Source organism: Scyliorhinus canicula, chromosome 15 (genome assembly GCF_902713615.1).
Source record: "Scyliorhinus canicula chromosome 15, sScyCan1.1, whole genome shotgun sequence".
NCBI lineage: Eukaryota > Metazoa > Chordata > Chondrichthyes > Carcharhiniformes > Scyliorhinidae > Scyliorhinus > Scyliorhinus canicula.
The window spans coordinates 1,927,355-1,949,187 of record NC_052160.1 but is presented as its reverse complement, the minus strand read 5'-3'; the positions used below and the strand labels follow the sequence as shown (position 1 = coordinate 1,949,187).

At 53.2% G+C, this 21,833-nt stretch overlaps 1 protein-coding gene across 2 annotated transcripts in view; it reads right to left on the bottom strand.

The window, feature by feature from the left end:
* The window catches only part of clec19a (C-type lectin domain containing 19A), a 48,551-nt gene that overhangs the window by 9,640 nt on the left and 17,078 nt on the right, over positions 1-21,833 (bottom strand). For both annotated transcript variants that reach the window (XM_038820793.1, XM_038820792.1), the window contains 2 exons: positions 19,055-19,232; positions 13,351-13,444 (listed from right to left, as the gene is read on the bottom strand). In XM_038820793.1, coding sequence (XP_038676721.1) covers positions 13,351-13,444; positions 19,055-19,232 — 272 coding nt within the window. The remainder of the gene's footprint in view (positions 1-13,350; positions 13,445-19,054; positions 19,233-21,833) is intronic.

Sequence of the window (21,833 nt, the reverse complement as noted above, 5' to 3'; positions counted from 1 at the left end):
GCCACAGCCACAGCCACAGCCACAGCCACCACAGCCACAGCCACAGCCACAGCCACAGCCACAGCACAGCCACAGCCACAGCCACAGCCACAGTCACAGTCACGCCACAGCCACAGTACAGCCACAGCCACAGCCACAGAACAGTCCACAGCCACACAGCCACAGCCACAGCCACAGCCACACACACCACGCCACAGCACAGCCACAGCCACCACACAGGCACAGCCACAGCCACCACACAGCCACAGCCACACACAGCCACAGCCACAGCCACAGCCACAGCCACAGCCACAGCCACAGCCACAGCCACAGCCACAGCCACAGCCACAGCCACAGCCACCACACAGCCACAGCCACAGCCACAGCCACAGCCACAGCCACCACACAGCCACAGCCACAGCCATAGCCACAGCCACAGCCACAGCCACAGCCACAGCCACAGCCACAGCCACAGCCACAGCCACAGCCACCAGCCACAGCCACAGCCACAGCCACAGCCCACAGCCACAGCCACAGCCACAGCTACAGCCACAGCCACAGCCACAGCCACAGCCACAGCCACAGCCACAGCCACAGCCACAGCCACAGCCACAGCCACAGCCACAGCCACAGCCACAGCCACCACACAGCCACAGCCACAGCCACACAGCCACAGCCACAGCCACCAGCCACAGCCACAGCCACAGCCACCACACAGCCACAGCCACAGCCACAGCCACAGCCACAGCCACAGCCACAGCCACAGCCACAGCCCACAGCCACAGCCACCACACAGCCACCACCACAGCACAGCCACAGCCACAGCCACAGCCACAGCCACAGCCACAGCCACCACACAGCCACAGCCACAGCCACAGCCACAGCCCCACAGCCACAGCCACAGCCACAGCCACAGTCACACCACAGCCACAGCCACCCACAGCCACAGCCACAGCCACAGCCACAGCCACAGCCACAGCCCAGTCACCACACAGCCACAGGCACAGCCACAGCCACAGCCACAGCCACAGCCACAGCCACCACACAGCCACAGTCACAGCCACAGCCACAGCCACAGCCACAGCCACAGCCACAGCCACAGTCACAGCCACAGCCACAGCCACAGCCACAGCCACAGCCACAGCCACAGCCACAGCCACAGCCACCACACAGCCACAGCCACAGCCACCACACAGCCACAGCCACAGCCACAGCCACAGCCACAGCCACCACACAGCCACAGCCACAGTCACAGCCACAGCCACAGCCACAGCCACAGCCACAGCCACAGCCACAGCCACAGCCACAGCCACAGCCACAGCCACAGCCACAGCCACAGCCACAGCCACAGCCACCACACAGCCACAGCCACAGCCACAGCCACAGTCACAGCCACAGCCACAGCCACAGCCACAGCCACCACACAGCCACAGCCACAGCCACAGCCACAGCCACAGCCACAGCCACTAGCCACAGCCACAGCCACAGCCACAGCCACAGCCACAGCCACAGCCACAGCCACAGCCACAGCCACAGCCACAGCCACAGCCACCACACAGCCACAGCCACAGCCACAGCCACAGTCACAGCCACAGCCACCACACAGTCACAGCCACAGTCACAGCCACAGCCACAGCCACCACACAGCCACAGCCACAGCCACAGCCACAGCCACAGCCACAGCCACAGCCACCACACAGCCACAGCCACAGCCACAGCCACAGCCACAGCCACAGCCACAGCCACAGCCACAGCCACAGCCACCACACAGCCACAGCCACAGCCACAGCCACAGCCACAGCCACAGCCACAGCCACAGCCACCACACAGCCACAGCCACAGCCACAGCCACCACACAGCCACAGCCACAGCCACAGCCACAGCCACAGCCACAGCCACAGCCACAGCCACCACACAGTCACAGCCACAGCCACAGTCACAGCCACAGCCACAGCCACAGCCACAGCCACCACACAGCCACAGCCACCACACAGCCACAGCCACAGCCACAGCCACAGCCACAGCCACAGCCACAGCCACAGCCACAGCCACAGCCACCACACAGTCACAGCCACAGCCACAGCCACAGCCACAGCCACAGCCACAGCCACAGCCACAGCCACAGCCACCACACAGCCACAGCCACAGCCACAGCCACAGCCACAGCCACAGCCACAGCCACAGCCACAGCCACAGCCACAGCCACAGCCACAGCCACAGTCACCACACAGCCACAGCCACAGCCACCACACAGCCACAGCCACCACACAGCCACTCGCAAGGGTAACAATCAGGACTCGAGCCTTGTTAAGTTGCTTGTGGAGACCAACAAATTAAAGGAAACAAATTCACCAAACAACTCCAGGATTTTATTTTTACAACTTCTACTTTAACAATCAAACTCAAGGCCTGGATGGGTACATGGGACTGGGATATTATTGCTATTACTGAAACATGGTTAAAGGAGGGGTTGGGACTGGCAGCTCAATGTTCCAGGGTACTAATGCTATAGGAAAGATAGAACAGGAGATAGGAGAGAAGGGGGAGTTGCGTTTTGATTAGGGACAGTATCAAGCCAGTACAGAGAGAGGATATAACCGAGGGTTCACCCACTGAGTCTAGATGGGTAGAGCTGAAAAATAGAAATGAAAAAGGGAAAGATCACTTTGATAGGACTGTACTACAGGCCCCCAAATAGTCAGCGCGATATTGAGAAGCGAATATGTAAGGAGATTACAGATAGCTGCAAGAAAAATAGGGTGGTAATAGTTGGGGACTTTAACTTTCCCAACATTAACTGGGACAGCCATAGCATTAGGGGCTCGGATGGAGAGAAATTTGTTGCGTGTATTCAGGAGGAATTTCTCATTCAGTATGTGAATGGCCCGACGAGAGATGTGACCTCCTCTTGGGGAATAAGGAAGGGCAGGTGACAGAAGTGTTAGTGAGGGATCACTTTGGGATCAGTGACGATAATTCCATTAGTTTTAAGATAGCTATGGAGAATGATAGTTCTGGCCCAAAAATTCAAATTTTAAATTGGGGCAAGGCCAGTTTTGATGAGATATTTCAAACGTTGATTGAGGGAGTCTGTTGGCAGAAAAAGGATGGCTGGTAAGTGGGAGGCTTTCAAAAGTGTGTTAGCCAGGGTTCAGTGTGAGCACATTCCTGTTGGAGTGAAGGGTAAGGCTGGTAGCAGGAAGGAACCCCGGATGACTCGGGACGTTGAGGCCCTGGTAAAAAAGGAGGCATATGACATGCATAGGCAGCTGGGATCAAATGGATCCCTTGAAGAGTATAGAGGTTGTTGGAGTAGAGTTAAGGGAGAAATCAGGAGGGCAAAAAGGGGACAAGAAATTGTCTTGGCAGATAAGGCAAAGGTGAATCCAAAGAGCTTCTACAAATACATAAAGGGCAAAAGAGTAACTAGGGAGAGAGTAGGGCCTCTTAAGGATCTACAAGGTCATCTATGTGCGGATCCACAAGAGATGGGCGAGATCCTAAATGAATATTTCTCATCGGTATTTACTGTTGAGAAAGACGTGGATGTTAGGAACTGGGGAAATAAATAGTGATGTCTTGAGGAGTGTACATACGACACAGAAGGAGGTGCTGGAGGTACTAGAGCGCATCAAGATAGATAAATCCCTGGGACCTGTTGAAATGTATCCCAGGAAGTTGTGGGAGGCTAGGGAGAACATTGCAGGTCGCTTAGCAGAGATATTTGAATCATTGACAGCCACAGGCGAGGTGCCTGAAGATTGGTGGGTAGCAAATGTTGTGCCCGTGTTTAAGAAGGGCTGTAGGGATAAGCCTGGGAACTACAGACCGGTTAGCCTGACTTCTGTAGTGGGTAAGTTGTTAGAAGGTATTCTGAGGGACAGGATCTACAGGCATTTAGACAGGCAAGGGCTAATTAGGGAAAGTCAGCATGGCTTTGTGAGGGGAAAGTCATGTCTCACCAATTTGATTGAGTTTTTTAAAGGAGTAACCAAGAAGGTAGATGAGGAAATGAGGGTTGTACAGTCGACATTGTCTATATGGACTTTAGCATGACCTTTGACAAGGTACCTGATCCTACGTTGTTGCATAAGGTTAAATCTCATGGGATCTAGGGTGAGGTAGCCAATGGATACAAAATTGGCTTGACGACAGAAGACAAAGGGTGGTTGCAGAGGCCTGTGACCAGCGGTGTGCCTCAGGGATCGGTGCTGGGTCCACTGTTATTTATTATAAATTAATGATTTGGATGAGAATGTAGGAGGCATGGTTAGTAAGTTTGCAGATGACACCAAGATTGGTGGCATAGTGGATAGTGAAGAAGGTTATATAAGATTACAACAGGATCCTGACCAATTGGGCCAGTGGGCCGATGAATGGCAGATGGAGTTTAATTTGGATAAATGGGAGGTGATGCATTTTGGGAGATCAAATTGGGGCAGGATCTACTCAGTTAATGGTAGGGAGTTGGGGAGAGTTATAGAACAAAGAGATCTAGGGGTACAGGTTCATAGCTCCTTGAAGGTGGAGTGGCAGGAGGACAGGGTGGTGAAGAAGGCATTCAGCAGGCTCGGTTTTATTGGTCAGAATATTGAATACAGGAGTTGGGACGTCTTGTTGAAGTTGTACAAGACATTGGTCAGACCATACATGGAACACTGTGTTCAGTTCTGGTCACCCTATTATAGAAAGGATATTATTAAACTAGAAAGAGCGCAGAAAAGATTTACTAGGATGCTACCAGGACTTGATGGTTTGGGTTATAAGGAGAGGCTGGATTTACTGTGACTTTTCCCCCTGGATCGTAGGAAGCTTAGGGGTGATCTTATTGAGGTCTATAAAATAACGAGGGGCATAGATAAGGTCAACATCTTTTCCCAATGGTAGGGGAGTCTAAAACTAGAGGGTATAGGTTTAAGGTGAGAGGGGAGAGATACAAAAGGGTCCAGAGGGGCAATTTATTTCCACAGGGGGTGGTGAGCATCTGGAACGAGCTGCCAGAGGCAGTGGTAGAAGCGGGTACAATTTTATCTTTTAAAAAGCATTTAGACAGTTACATGGGAAAGCTGGGTATAGAGGGATATGGGCCAAATGTGGGCAATTGGGACCAGCTCAGTAGTAAAAACTAGGAGACAAGAACAAGTTGGGCTGAAGGGCCTGTTTCCGTGCTGTAAACATTTATGACTCTATTGCAGCATTAACAGCAACCACATATTGTCAGGCTGGTTTATTTGGTTGACCCTTTGCCAATCGTATCCAACGGTATTGCATTGTTTAACACGCAACCTTCCTCTAACAAGTAACTCTGTTTGTGAATGAATCTCATTAATAAACCTTTTGTCACAAGAGTTGTGCATGGGTAACCATAAGTAAATTAATTGTGTTTCTAATGTGTGATGTGGAACCCTACACAGTATTGTAACCAGTAGTAGTTTTACTGTTAGTTACATCGATGTTTTTCAAATTTTGTTTCCCGGGACCCACTTTTACCAACCAACCTCCGCGACCCAATCCGGCCGACCTTCCCGACCCAATCCGGCCGACCTTCCCGACCCAATCCGGCCGACCCTCCGCGACCCAATCCGGCCGACCTCCGCGGCCCAATCCGGCCGACCTCCGCGGCCCAATCCGGCCGACCTTCCCGACCCAATCCGGCCGACCTTCCCGACCCAATCCGGCCGACCTCCGCTGCCCAATCCGGCCGACCTTCCCGACCCAATCCGGCCGACCTTCCCGACCCAATCCGGCCGACCTTCCCGACCCAATCCGGCCGACCTTCCCGACCCAATCCGGCCGACCTTCCCGACCCAATCCGGCCGACCTTCCCGACCCAATCCGGCCGACCTTCGGGACCCAATCCGGCCGACCTTCGGGACCCAATCCGGCCGACCTTCCCGACCCAATCCGGCCGACCTTCCCGACCCAATCCGGCCGACCTTCCCGACCCAATCCGGCCGACCTCCGCGACCCAATCCGGCCGACCTTCCCGACCCAATCCGGCCGACCTTCCGACCCAATCCGGCCGACCTTCCCGACCCAATCCGGCCGACCTTCGCAGCCCAACCCGGCCGACCTTCCCGACCCAACCCGGTCGACCTCCGCGACCCAATCCGGCCGACCTTCCCGACCCAATCCGGCCGACCTTCCCGACCCAATCCGGCCGACCTCCGCGACCCAATCCGGCCGACCTTCCCGACCCAACCCGGCCGACCTTCGCAGCCCAACCCGGCCGACCTTCCCGACCCAATCCGGCCGACCTTCCCGACCCAATCCGGCCGACCTTCCCGACCCAACCCGGCCGACCTTCGCGACCCAATCCGGCCGAACTTCCCGACCCAATCCGGCCGACCTTCCCGACCCAATCCGGCCGACTTTCGCGACCCAATCCGGCCGAACTTCCCGACCCAATCCGGCCGACCTTCCCGACCCAATCCGGCCGACCTTCCCGACCCAATCCGGCCGACCTTCGCGACCCAATCCGGCCGAACTTCCCGACCCAATCCGGCCGACCTTCCCGACCCAATCCGGCCGACTTTCGCGACCCAATCCGGCCGACCTTCCCGACCCAATCCGGCCGACCTTCCCGACCCAATCCGGCCGACCTTCCCGACCCAATCCGACCGGCATCCGCGACCCAATCCGGCCGACCTTCCCGACCCAATCCGGCCGACCTTCCCGACCCAATCCGGCCGACCTTCCCGACCCAATCCGGCCAACCTTCCCTTCCCAATCCGGCCGACCTTCCCGACCCAATCCGGCCGACCTTCCCGACCCAATCCGGCCGACCTTCCCGACCCAATCCGGCCGACCTTCGCGACCCAACCCGGCCGACCTTCCCGACCCAATCCGGCCGACATTCCCGACCCAATCCGGCCGACCTCCGCGACCCAATCCGGCCGACCTACACGACCCAATCCGGCCGACCTTTGTGACCCAATCCGGCCGACCTTCCCGACCCAATCCGGCCGATCTTCCCGACCCAATCCGGCTGACCTCCGCGACCCAATCCGGCCGACCTTCCCGACCCAACCCGGCCGACCTTCCCGACCCAATCCGGCCGACCTTCGCGACTCAATCCGGCCGATCTTCCCGACCCAATCCGGCCGACCTTCCTGACCCACGCCTGCCGACCTTCGCGACCCAATCCGGCCGACCTTCGGGACCCAATCCGGCCGACCTTCCCGACCCAATCCGGCCGACCTTCCCGACCCAATCCGGCCGACATCCGCGACCCAATCCGGCCGACCTTCCCGACCAAATCCGGCCGACCTTCGGGACCCAATCCGGCCGACCTCCGCGGCCCACACCGGCCGACCTCCGCGACCCAATCCGGCCGACCTTCCCGACCCAATCCGACCGACCTTCCCGACCCAATCCGGCCGACCTTCCCGACCCAATCCGGCCGACATCCGCGACCCAATCCGGCCGACCTTCCCGACCCAATCCGGCCGACCTTCCCGACCCAATCCGGCCGACCTTCCCGACCCAATCCGGCCGACCTTCGCAACCCAATCCGGCCGACCTTCGCGACCCAATCCGGCCGACCTTCCCGACCCAATCCGGCCGACTTTCGCGACCCAATCCGGCCGACCTTCCCGACCCAATCCGGCCGACCTTCGCAACCGAATCCGGCCGACCTTCGCGACCCAATCCGGCCGACCTTCGCAGCCCACGCCGGCCGACCTTCCCGACCCAATCCGGCCGACCTTCCCGACCCAATCCGGCCGATCTTCCCGACCCAATCCGGCCGACCTTCGCGACCCAATCCGGCCGACCTTCGCGACCCAACCCGGCCGACCTTCCCGACCCAATCCGGCCGACCTTCGTGACCCACGCCTGCCGACCTTCGCGACCCACACTGGCCGAACTTCGCGACCCACCATTTTTGCATACCTTTACTGTAACAGGTGGGCCTGCTCAGTCCTCACCACCTCACTTACTCTGTCATTCAGTGTTACATTGCTGTTAAGGATTTCAGCTGATGATTTAAGTTATCGCTGCATCTTTTGAAAAAAAACCAAGAGGTTTGTCCTTGAACTCACCATGCCTTTGAAGGTTTTAGGGTTTTAAACTCTCATGTTCCAGTACTTCCCTGCATACAGCACACATGAACTTTGCATCCCGATTGCCATTGGCACAATTAAGAAAGCCATACCTCAAGAACTCATCTTTATACTGCTTTGTTTCTGATTTCAGTTTTTTCTTTGTTGGCTATTCACCAGAAGCCCTGGAGTTCTGAACAGAGCTAATACTAGCACTGCTTTGTCCCACCATGAACTCTCCTGAGCAGCTCTCTCCAGCAGATACAGTTGGGAGTTCCTGGCCAGGAGGTACACTGTCTGTTTTTGTCTCTGGCCCGCTCGTTCTTGTAACAAAATGACCCATCTTCAGTTCTTCACAGCTAGAAAATGAAGGAATCTCCCGCTTGTGATTTTTGCGCCAAAAGCACGGATGTTCAGTTTGCGTGACATCTGTATGTGCCAGGAACGTGACCTGCTCTCTGCCTCCGTTTCTGACCAGAGGACTGCATCATCCCATTTAAAAGCCGTTCAGGGCTGTTGGGCACTTCTCCCGGAATCGGGAACGCTGCGGGAACGCTGCAACCGATTGCTCCACGATCTTCCTGACACCTGTCCGTGATCCACCCGCAGTTTGTGACTCCAAGTTACATTGTGAAATCTGAGGGATGCTGCTCCCAATTAGCTACAATCCACAGTTGCAGGTTTTGACTTGGAGGGAATGCAGGTTTATATCGAAATTGTAATTTTCTGAAACCAATGTCTTGGGAGAGAGTCTGAATTGTAACTAAGCAACAAAACATTGATTCTGCGGTTGTTTTGAAGTTTTGACTGCCGAAGCCATTGTAGTGGAGTAATTTTGATTGCCTCAGTAACGGGGCAGTTACTCAAGGTATGTTGGTTGTGCATTGCATGGTTTTCTGTAGTGGGGAGCTGAGATTAATGTTGCCATGTCTTGTCCAATGTATAGAGAAAGTTCTATATATAAATCATTCTGCACAGGCATTACTGTACAGATTTAGTCAAATCTTCATAACTTCTGGGTTGCAACTTTACATCTCAATTCAACAGAAATGAAATGAAATGAAATTTTTTTATTGTCACAAGTAGGCTTCAAATGAAGTTACTGTGAAAAGCCCCTAGTCGCCACATTCCGGCGCCTGTTCGGGGAGGCTGGTACGGGAATTGAACCCGTGCTGCTGGCCTGCCTTTGGTCTGCTTTAAAAGCCAGTGATTTAGCCCTGTGCTAAACCAGCCTCAGAGGTGGGGAGGGTGTAGACGACGGCGGGGAACTACCTCAGTTGGAAACGTATATTAGTGGGACAGAATTTGAAAAGTATTTCAAAGAGGATAGGGAAAATTGCCTCCGGAGTGAGGTGTAGAAATCCCGACTCCAGCCATTTAATCCTCGTCAATTTGGTTCAAGAATAACCAGAATTCTATATTTTGCATGGCCCTCACTCGAAAAGACTCTTTCTGAATCGATTAATAACACTTCTCCCTCGGAGCTAGAATCTCCAGTCGACTCCAGTACAATGTGCATGGTCAGCGGTCAGATACAAAAGGGAGCGAGACTAACTCTTCAAGTGATTGATGAAGATCCTGTGGTACTCTACGGAGCTGACCAACATGTCATCGTACCAATAGTGATTTATGGAGTATTGCTGATGTTCTTTAACTCCTGTGTCTGTCTACCTGACAACAGTATTCAATGCACTCGGAGAGTTGTTGTATGTTGTAGTATGTTGTATGTTGTAACATGTTGTAGTACATTGTATGTTGTAGTATGCTGTAGTATGTTGTGTGTTGTAGTGTGTTGTAGTATATTGTATGTTGTAGTATGTTGTGTGTTGTAGTACATTGTATGTTGTAGTATGTTGTGTGTTGTAGTATGTTGTGTGTTGTAGTATGTTGTGTGTTGTAGTACATTGTATGTTGTAGTATGTTGTGTGTTGTAGTATGTTATGTTGTAGTATGTTGTAGTATGTTGCAAATCCTCAGCGTCTGCTTATCTTTGAAGACGAATAATAACTTTAAACAATATTTATCAGCCCATTAAGTCTGTGTTTGAACATCCAAGGCTCTGAGTTTTGTTAACATTCAGAATCTGTTGGATTTTCCTTCCGACCACCTTACACAATGGCCAAAATTCTCTGACCTTCTTTGTGGCCGGGATTTTCCAGTGAAAGTGAATGGACATTTGGCTGGAATTTCACTCCTGCCACGGACAAGACCGGAGAATCTCGCCCCTTGTAAAGCAAGATAAATTTCCAAAAATATCTTAAGAAAGAGGTAAGGAAAAACGGCAGCCCTTATAATACAACCTCATTTGTCTAATGGATAAAGTGGAGGTATTCTGATTGTATTTTACAATAGAGGATTAAATACGAGAGGCAGGATTTTTCTAAATATCAACAAAGGCCATTAGGGGGTGGAAAAAGTAGCATTAAAGCTGTCGGCATCAATGGCAGCTCTTTCCGCCATATCAACCCCGACTTAGTAAAATGTAAACGGCAAGGGGTGGGTCCCACAACGTCAGGCTGGTGGGACGGGAGTATAAGAACATAAGAACATAAGAACTAGGAGCAGGAGTAGGCCATCTGGCCCCTCGAGCCTGCTCCGCCATTCAATTAGATCATGGATGATCTTTTGTGGACTCAGCTCCACTTTCCGGCCCGAACACCATAACCCTTAATCCCTTTATTCTTCAAAAAACTATCTATCTTTACCTTAAAAACATATAATGAAGGAGCCTCAACTGCTTCACTGGGCAAGGAATTCCATAGATTCACAACCCTTTGGGTGAAGAAGTTCCTCCTAAACTCAGTCCTAAATCTACTTCCCCTTATTTTGAGGCTATGTCCCCTAGTTCTGCTGTCACCCGCCAGTGGAAACAACCTGCCCGCATCTATCCTATCTATTCCCTTCATAATTTTAAATGTTTCTATAAGATCCCCCCTCATCCTTCTAAATTCCAACGAGTACAGTCCCAGTCTACTCAACCTCTCCTCATAATCCAACCCCTTCAACTCTGGGATTAACCTAGTGAATCTCCTCTGTACACCCTCCAGTGCCAGTATGTCCTTTCTCAAGTAAGGAGACCAAAACTGAACACAATACTCCAGGTGTGGCCGCACTAACACCTTATACAATTGCAACATAACCTCCCTAGTCTTAAACTCCATCCCTCTAGCAATGAAGGACAAAATTCCATTTGCCTTCTTAATCACCTGTTGCACTTGTAAACCAACCTTCTGTGACTCATGCACTAGCACACCCAAGTCTCTCTGAACAGCGGCATGCTTTAATATTTTATCGTTTAAATAATAATCCCGTTTGCTGTTATTCCTACCAAAATGGATAACCTCACATTTGTCAACATTGTATTTTATCTGCCAGACCCTAGCATCTTTATCTTATGCAGTATACTGAAGATCAGAGCACCATTTTTAACAGGTTAACCAGGAATACCTCTTCCCCCCCAAAAGGCGGTGGATTCTATGTCAACTGAAATTCTCAAGACTGAGATTTAGAGATTTTTAGAAGATAAGGCACAATCTAACTGTAGGCAGTACAGGCTCAGGGGAGGTGAAAGAATGTTCTGTTCCTGTTCTATTGTTTTTTCCTGAAGCCTGGTAATTTTAAAATAGATTAGGATTCATATCGTACTCGTTGTGGCTTTTGTTCCTATTCTGGTCAGATGTACTTTTTTCTTACAAAGAATTCCCATTTATCTATCTGTTTCCTTAAAAAATACAAGTCCAGCACTTGTACCGACGCAAGTAGGTCCTGGAAACACTTGTAAATAAGCAAAAAGAGAGAGAGAAACTTGGAAATAAAAACAGAAATTGTTGGAAAAACTCAGGTCAGGCAGCATTTGTGGAGAAAGAAATAGAGAGAGTTAACCTAACTGACCTGATATTATGGTCTGAAATTGTTGAACTCAATGTTGAGTCTGGAAGGCTGTAAAGTGGCGAACTGGAAGATATAGGGTGGGATTCTCTGATCCTGGGGCTAAGTGTTGATGCCGTCGGAAATGCCGGATTGTTTAACGCCGGCGTCAACAGGTCCCTAGGAGCAGGGGGCCAGCCCGGCACTGAAGTGCTTCACATTGCTCCAGCTGCCGATACCGGCGTCAGAACAGCCGCCGTGGGTCCGCGCAAGCGCGCTACGGCCGGCACAAGTTTGCGCATGCGCTTTACGGCCGGCGTGAGCTCGCACATGCTCATGGGTTACCTTCTCCGCGCCGGCCCCTACACAACATGGCAGAGAGCTACAGGGGCTCGGCGCGGAGGAACATAGGCCGCCACCAGGATACGCCCGCCCGCCGATCGGTAGGCCCCGATCGTGGGCCAGGCCACCATGGAGGCACCCCCCCCCCCTCAAGGGGGTCGGATCCCCCCCTCCCCCTGATCAGGCCACCCCCCGCAACATGAATGCCGAGGTCCTGCCCAGTAGGACCATACGAGAACGGCGCTGGTGGGACTCGGCCCATTGTGTGCGGAGAATCGGCGAGGGTGCCACGTGGAGTGCCCCCCGACTGGCGCCGTGCCAACTGTGTCGCCGCCAATTCTCCAGTCACCGGAGAATCGGTGGACCGGCGCGGGGCAGCGTCGCGTGAATCGTGCCACCCCACCCTGGCGATTCTCTGACCCAGCGCGAGGTCGGGGAAACCCGGCCATGGTGTTGTTCCTGAGGTTTACGCTGAACGTGACTGGAACAGTGCAGCAGGCCAAGGACAGAGATGTCAGCGTCAGACCAAGCTGGAGAATTAAAATGTCAGACCGCTGGAAATTCGGGGTCAGGTTGAGGACTCTCCACAGATGCTGCCTGACTTGCTGCGTGCTTCCAGCACTCTTTTTAAATTTCAGGTTACTGTCATCCACAATATTCTATTTTCCAATAGACAGATTTTTGCTAAGCAAATATATTAAAGGGATACGGGCCAAAGGCCACAAATCAGGCTCGAGGGGCTGAATGGCCTACTCCTGTTCCTACAATTAGAGAGAATTTCCCTTTGGGAAACTAGACAGATGTGCACTAACATACACCAGACTATTTAGGTTCACTGAAACAAAGTTTAAAAATTTAATTCTGCACAGGATAGAATCGTTAACATGTTCCTAACTCTCCGGAATGTGCTGGGATTCAAAGACCACCTTCAGGTCCGTGGATTTCAAATCTCACCCACGCTGGATGCCGACTCCAACATTCTTTGGAAATTCAGCCCCTGACGTTATATGCATTGTTTCTTAGTGTCTGCGAAACAACACACTCTGTAGCATTAAATGCATTGAAATGTAGCAGTACATTACTCAATAATTACCACTAGACACTGATAATATGGACTCACCACTCTTCTATCATGGAGACCTATCCAAATATCAGTAGGTATCCCAGGAACTCGACTGTTAACCAAGTCATAAACAAACACGTTCTCTTCCCAGCTAGTAAGAGAATAAAACAGACAGGATTAGTATCAGTAATGTCAGCTTGCACGATGAAACTACAGAAAACAGCATTTCCACTTCCATGAGCAATTCAAAGACATTAGAATCATAGAATCCTCCAGCTCCAAAATCTCATCAATGCCATTGAATCACCACAGTGCAGAAGGAGGCCATTCGGCCCATCGAGTCTGCACCGGCCCTTGGAAAGAGCACCCTGCCTAATCCCACGCCTCCACCCTATCCCCATAACCAATAATCCCACCTAACCGTTGGACGCGAAGGGGCAATTTAGCATTGCCAATCCACCTAACCGGTACAGTTTTGGACTGTGGGAGGAAATCGGAGCCCCCGGAGGAAACCCACGCAGACACGGGGAGAATGTTGGAACCTCAACTGTCATCATCAACAGCACAGTCTACAACACGCCAGTGAAAGTGTACGTCGGCACCTGAGCAACTCAGATACTTGCTGCTTAGCTCAGCTCCAGGATGGCTGGTGGGGATCAGACTGGTCCCAACAGCAAAGGGGTCAAGCCCTGTCCTCATTGGGGTAGATTCGGGACCTGCCTCCTAGCTCTACCTGTGGTGGGGTCACAACTCTGGGGGTCAAACCTGCCTTTATGCAGAGAACTCAGAAAGGAAAGTTAGGCTTCAAATTTATGCTAAAGTTCTTTGGACGGGATTCCCCAGCCACGCCCACCCGGTTACCGGGAATAGGGCGGGATTCACCAGCCATGCTCACCCGGTTACCGGGAATAGGGCGGGATTCTCCAGCCACGCCCACCCGGAAACCGGGAATAGGGCGGGATTCTCCAGCCATGCTCACCCTGTTACCGGGAATAGGGTGGGATTCTCCAGCCATGCTCACCCGGTTAGCGGGAATAGGGCGGGATTCTCCAGCCATGCTCACCCGGTTACCGGGAATAGGGCGGGATTCTCCAGCCACGCCCACCCGGAAACCGGGAATAGGGCGGGATTCTCCAGCCACGCTCACCCGGTTACCGGGAAAAGGGCGGGATTCTCCAGCCATGCCCACCCGGAAACCGGGAATAGGGCGGGATTCTCCAGCCACGCTCACCTGGTTACCGGGAATAGGGCGGGATTATCCAGCCACGCTCACCCGGTTACCGGGAATAGGGCGGGATTCTCCAGCTGCACCTGCCCGGCAATCGGGAATAGTGTGGGATTCTCCAGCCGGGTATGCCTGGTGAGTGGGAATAGGGCGGGATTCTCCAGCTGCACCTGCCTGGCAATCGGGAATAGCGTGGGATTCTCCAGCCGGGTATGCCTGGTGACTGGGAATAGGGCGGGATTCTCCAGCTTATCCTGCCCGGCGATCAGGAATAGGGCGGGATTCTCCAGCTGCACCTGCCCGGCAATCGGGAATAGGGCGGGATTCTCCAGCCGGGTATGCCTGGTGACCGGGAATAGGGCGGGATTCTCCAGCTCCACCTGCCCGGCAATCGGGAATAGGGCGGGATTCTCCAGCCGGGTATGCCTGGTGACCGGGAATAGGGCGGGATTCTCCAGCCAGGTATGCCTGGTGACCGGGAATAGGGCGGGATTCTCCAGCCGGGGATGCCTGGTGACCGGGAATAGGGCGGGATTCTCCAGCCGGGTATGCCTGGTGACCGGGAATAGGGCGGGATTCTCCAGCCGGGTATGCCTGGTGACCGGGAATAGGGCGGGATTCTCCAGCTGGGTATGCCTGGTGACCGGGAATAGGGCGGGATTCTCCAGCTCCACCTGCCCGGCGATCGGGAATAGGGCGGGATTCTCCAGCCGGGTATGCCTGGTGACCGGGAATAGGGCGGGATTCTCCAGCTGGGTATGCCTGGTGACTGGGAATAGGGCGGGATTCTCCAGCCAGGTATGCCTGGTGACCGGGAATAGGGCGGGATTCTCCAGCTCCACCTGCCCGGCGATCGGGAATAGGGCGGGATTCTCCAGCCGGGTATGCCTGGTGACCGGGAATAGGGCGGGATTCTCCAGCTCCACCTGCCCGGCGATCGGGAATAGGGCGGGATTCTCCAGCCGGGTATGCCTGGTGACCGGGAATAGGGCGGGATTCTCCAGCCGGGTATGCCTGGTGACTGGGAATAGGGCGGGATTCTCCAGCCGGGTATGCCTGGTGACTGGGAATAGGGCGGGATTCTCCAGCCGGGTATGCCTGGTGACCGGGAATAGGGCGGGATTCTCCAGCTCCACCTGCCCGGCAATCGGGAATAGGGCGGGATTCTCCAGTCGGGTATGCCTGGTGACCGGGAATAGGGCGGGATTCTCCAGCCAGGTATGCCTGGTGACCGGGAATAGGGCGGGATTCTCCAGCCGGGTATGCCTGGTGACCGGGAATAGGGCGGGATTCTCCAGCCGGGTATGCCTGGTGACCGGGAATAGGGCGGGATTCTCCAGCCGGGTATGCCTGGTGACCGGGAATAGGGCGGGATTCTCCAGCCGGGTATGCCTGGTGACCGGGAATAGGGCGGGATTCTCCAGCTGGGTATGCCTGGTGACCGGGAATAGGGCGGGATTCTCCAGCTCCACCTGCCCGGCGATCGGGAATAGGGCGGGATTCTCCAGCCGGGTATGCCTGGTGACCGGGAATAGGGCGGGATTCTCCAGCCGGGTATGCCTGGTGACTGGGAATAGGGCGGGATTCTCCAGCCGGGTATGCCTGGTGACTGGGAATAGGGCGGGATGCTCCAGCTGCACCTGCCCGGCAATCGGGAATAGGGCGGGATTCTCCAGCCGGGTATGCCTGGTGACTGGGAATAGGGCGGGATTCTCCAGCCGGGTATGCCTGGTGACTGGGAATAGGGCGGGATGCTCCAGCTGCACCTGCCCGGCAATCGGGAATAGGGCGGGATTCTCCAGCCGGGTATGCCTGGTGACTGGGATTGGGCAGGATTCCCCAGCTGAGCCTGCTCGGTGACCGGAAATTCCCGATCAAGGTCAATGGACTGTACATGGTCCGTGTCCCGCCCGTAACCACCTTGCGGTGGGCAGTGGTAACCCTTGGTGTAGTTTTATTAATACAGCTGAGAATAGGCTCATCAGCAACAAGCTATTTAAATTTTTAATAAAGGTGCCCAGTCTGCTGTGTGATTAACTTATTTAAAATCACAGGATCACTCCCTATTATTGTTATGTAACTATTCAGAACTATTCACAGTTTCTTAGTAAATTATTAGGCGATGTTAAAAAGTATTTAAAAGTTTCCTGTGCGCCGTAGAAAATGAATACAATTTAAGGAGCCTGTCTGGGCTGTGCCCGTCTGGGATCTGCCCGTCTGGGATCTGCCCGTCTGGGATCTGCCCGTCTGGGATCTGCCCGTCTGGGCTGTGCCCGTCTGGGCTGTGCCCGTCTGGGATCTGCCCGTCTGGGATCTGCCTGTCTGGGCTGTGTCCGGCTGGGCTGTGCCCGGCTGGGCTGTGCCTGCCTGGGCTGTGCGTGTCTGGGCTGTGCCTGCCTGGGCTGTGCGTGTCTGGGCTGTGCCTGTCTGGGCTGTGCCTGTCTGGGCTGTGCCAGTCTGGGATCTGCCTGTCTGGGCTGTGCCTGTCTGGGCTGTGCCTGTCTGGGCTGTGCCAGTCTGGGATCTGCCTGTCTGGGCTGTGCGTGTCTGGGCTGTGCCTGTCTGGGCTGTGCCTTTCTGGGCTGTGTGTGTCTGGGCTGTGCCTGTCTGGGCTGTGTCCGGCTGGGCTGTGCCTGTCTGGGCTGTGCCTGTCTGGGCTGTGCCTGTCTGGGCTGTGCCTGTCTGGGCTGTGTGTGTCTGGGCTGTGCCTGTCTGGGCTGTGCCTGTCTGGGCTGTGCCAGTCTGGGATCTGCCCGCCTGGGCTGTGCCTGTCTGGGATCTGCCCGCCTGGGCTGTGCCTGTCTGGGCTGTGCGTGTCTGGTCTGTGCCTGTCTGGGCTGTGCCTGTCTGGGCTGTGCCTGTCTGGGCTGTGCCTGTCTGGGCTGTGCCTGTCTGGGCTGTGCCGTTAACTCGCAAAGAGGTCAAGGGCAATTTTGTACTTGGCGCTTGATCCAAATGAATGAATCTCCAACTAGCTTAAAATATTACAGCAAACAACAACAACATAAGCAGATGGAGTGTAACCTATGGAAAAATTGCGGGCACGATTCTCCAGAAAGATTTGTAAGTGTGGAGCGAGCGGGAATTGCCGTGAGCTTCCCGGTGATCGGCCCAGTGAGGTCGGCAACGTTATTCAACTTAACGAGTCCCCACGGACTTCACGCTGCATATGAAGGCGTGCCAGCCAATTCACCGGGACTGCGTTGGCCAGCTCCGCATCCCGCCCCTGCCCGGCTAACAAGGTCAAGCAGCTCTTAAACAACCAGGTACGGGCAGTAACGCCCAGCGCCGACAGCAGTCAGAGGGCTGCTGGATCCCAGGACCCAGCTGCGTCCCAACCTGATGCTGAGCCTCTGGTGCAGGGTTACCCGGAGCTGATGGAGACGTTAAAGAGCATCCGGGACATCCAGAGGGAGATGTCAGTGACGCTCCACCAGGTCCATAGCCGATTGGAGGAGTTCCAAAGGCTACGGGCACAGGAGATGTCGCCAGCAATGCGTGGCATCGAGACCAACACTGCTAGGGTGGCGACCGCAGTTTAGAGCCTGAACCATGACGTTGGCACCATGAGTAGAGGTGTCCAAGGCATCGTGCAGTCGGTAACGGCCATGGCTGAGGGTATCGATAGACTCTCCAACTCGCTGGGGGATGTGACCCAGTACCAGGCTGACCTCGATGAGGTTCTGCGGGACATATCCCGCTCTCGGATGGGAATGGCTGAGATGCTGCAGATTGTCCCAGTCGCTGGTGGGTATTGCCGAGGTCCTGCAGCGCATGGCCCAATCACTGAGGAGTATCGCAGAGTATACCTTATAATACAATATACCTTCCGAAAGCACTTCAGCGGCAAGCCATCTGGAGAGTATTATTTACTTTTCACTGTAAAAGGTTTTAATAACGTCAAACAGAAATTCTCAGTCAAAGACACAGATGATAAAGTGACACAGCGAATACATATTGGAGGAAATCCTCTCTATAAAGTCCATAATAATAAAGGTTGGCTCACTAACAGCCCTTTCTCCTTCAGTCTCTGACACAGCACAAAGTGAACAATAACTACAATATCTCTCTGTCTTTACTCAGAAACCTAAGCAGATTCAATCTTCTTTGGAGATTTGGATTTCCAATAAGTGTCAGTGGCAACTTTATGGAAACTATTCAACTCGAACGAGAAAATGGCTAGTATGAGAAGCTTGCAGTTTGAACTCAGTACCTAGAATGGGTAGACAGTTAACTGAAGCACTATAATGAGTAACTCACGACTTAATACAATTTTATAATTCTTTTACAATTTGTCAAATGTTCTGTCACAAATTAGCCAGTGTGATGACCACGTTTTTGCCTGTCCATTCAATGTATTAAATTAAATTTCCCAACACATTAAAACACTGGGTGCAAATTGGTAGCATAAAGATTTGTAAACTTAGTTACTGTAAACATTATAATTGTATCTTTAACTCCTAATTAGTCCATCTTTGCTGAAACATTTGTCAGTGTTTAAATATCTAAACACATTAAACAGATGCGTGTATTTACCTATGAATAGAAGCTAATTTTGCCGATCGGAGTCCGTTTGAAAATTCAGCACAATACAGATCAGCTTCAGCCCAAATCTTGGCCTTGGGGAAGAAGCGGAAACAGTATCCATGGAATTCAGTCCAGAATAGGGGGCAGGAATAGGCTGGAATGATTCCAGTCAGACGAAGCGGCAGTTCTGTAATAGTATGAATGAGGAATGCAAGTCATAATCAACAAGTTAAAGTACACAGAATAATATTATTTATGGCAGCAATGTCCTTCGCTTGACCAGGAAATAGTCACTCCTGTAGGAAGAATAGCGAAAACAAACTATTGCGGAAAATGATTGAACTTATGTGAACAGCGCTGGTCATTATGATTCAATTCATTAATTACAATGGAAGAATGGATTTTGGGTTTGGTTGGGAACAATATCCATTGGGCCATCCTCCTAACTGCTTTTAGTTGACCATTCAAAGCAAAACTTAAAGGACGAGTCGCTTAAATTATTTCACCTGAGGTCTGAGTTAATGGACAGTGCTTGGCAGTGGGCAAAGCATTTTTTAAGATTTCGACTGATTACTTAGAAATAAAGTCATAGCATTTACTGTGCAGAAGGAGGCCATTCAGCCCATCGCATCTACACCAGCCCTTGGAAAGAGCACCCTACATAAGCCCACACCTCCACCCTATCCTAGTAACCCCACCCAACCTTCTTGGACACTAAGGGGCAATTTGGCATGGCCAATCCACCTAACCTGCACATCTTTGGATTGGAAAATACAATGAAAGAAAACATTGGGAGCACGTTAACACTGTGGTTAGCATAGCTGCTTCACAGCAGCAGGGACCCGGGTTCAATTCCCGGCTTGGGTTACTGGGCAGAGTCTGCATGTTCTCCCTGTGTGTGTGTGGGTTTCCTCCGGGTGCTCTGGTTTCCTCCCACAGTCCAAAGATGTGCGGGTTAGGTGGATTGGCCATGCTAAATTGCCCTTAGTTTCCAAAACGGTTAGGGGGAGTTACTGGGATAGGATGGAGGTGTGGGCTTAAGTGGGGTGCTTTTTCCAAGGGCCGGTGCAGATTCGATGGGCTGATTGGCCTCCCTCTGCACTGTAAATTCTATGATTTGAAAATCAATGATGCATCTGCATGAACCTGCCATTTCATCCACGATGTAATGATTAAAGGCTGGATTTAACATTTTCAATGAGGTTTGGGAACCAGTCGGGAACCGTTGTCAGTTGTGGAAGAGAGGCTGAGCAGTTTACTGGCGATGTTGGGCCTTCCACAGGTTTCAGGGCCCTGGCCGCAGAGATGCTGCTGGCCGAGGGCTGTTGGCCAATCAGAGGCTGGCTCTCCATTTACTGAAAGGGTTTTCCCGCCACATTCCGAACCTCCCCCTCGCCAATGTGACATCACACCAGCCACATTTACAACTGCTTTTCAAAATGTGAACCGGGGTGAAGGGAATAAGCTGGAGGTATGCCCCCCCCCCCCCCCCCCCGTTCCCGCAGAGTTCCCGCCGGCAGCGACCAGTGGATGGCGCTGGTGGGACTCTGCCGTGTCTGAGCGGCCGCTCGGCCCATTCGGGTCAGAGAATCGCCGCTCGCCGTTTACACGAGCGGCCCGGCGGGATTCGCGTGGTGCTGGTTTCGGCGGGGGGGGGGGGGGCTGGGAGAATCGCGTCCAGGGTGAGGTGTGCTTGGCGCAATTTGCGCAGCGCCCCAGCGATTCTCCCACGCGGCGGGGTGGGGGGAGGGGGGCGGAGTACCGCCTGTGAAGTGAGAAAAAAACTTTTCCCACAGCGAGTGGTTGGGGTCTGGAATGCACGGCCTGGAAATGCGGTGGAGGCAGGTTCAATAGAGGCATTCCGAGAGGGCGTCCGGTGATTATTAGAACAGAGACAATGTGAAGGGGTACGGGGAAAAGGCAGAGGAAAAGTCACAATGCTTTTTGGAGAGCTGGTGCCAACACGATGGGCCGAATGGTTTCCTCCTGCACCATAACAATTCTGTGATTCTGCCATAGATGGTGGACGGTATTTGGGAGGCGGGGGGGGGGGGGGGGGGTGGTTTATTCATTGCAGGGCTCCCAGCCTCTGACCTGCTCTGTAACCACAGTAGTTATATGGCTGGTCCAGCTCAGCTTCTGCTTTGTGGAATGGTATTTGTAATTTGGTCTCCAGTCACCTCCGTTGTGGTCAGGTACGTGACATTCTGTGGTGAATGTGATTCACACCGGATTATAATCTGTATATACATGTGCCTATATTGTAAGTGCAGTTGCACTACCTGTCCTCCAGGGGGAGTAGCTCCGGGAATGCTCGAGTTGTACGGGGCTCCTCCCTTGGCTCTGCCCAGGACTCCTCCCCCGGAAGCTGCTGTATAAAGATCAGTGCAACATGGTCAGCCGGCCAGTTCGCGAAAGTTCAATGGCTAATAGGCTGGCTCTGTTGCGAGTATATTAAAACCGCTATTCTAACCCTACAAGTACGTGTCCGTAGAATTGTTGGTTCCAACAATTTAATATACTCAGGAAACAGTCGAAGAAATCATGGAAGCAGCCCTCAAGCCCGGACGCCTAGAACCTGACCCACAAGATGCAGAGGCTAAGGAATTTTTTTCCCACTGGCTGAGATGTTTTAAAGCCTACCTGGCAGAAGCCAGCACCGCCGGAACAACGGAGGAACAAAAACTCAGCCTACTGCACGCGAGGGTAAGCCACAGAATCTCCACACAGCTAAATCCGGTCAGTTCTTACACCGCAGCGCTGGCAATATTGGACAAAATGTACGTTA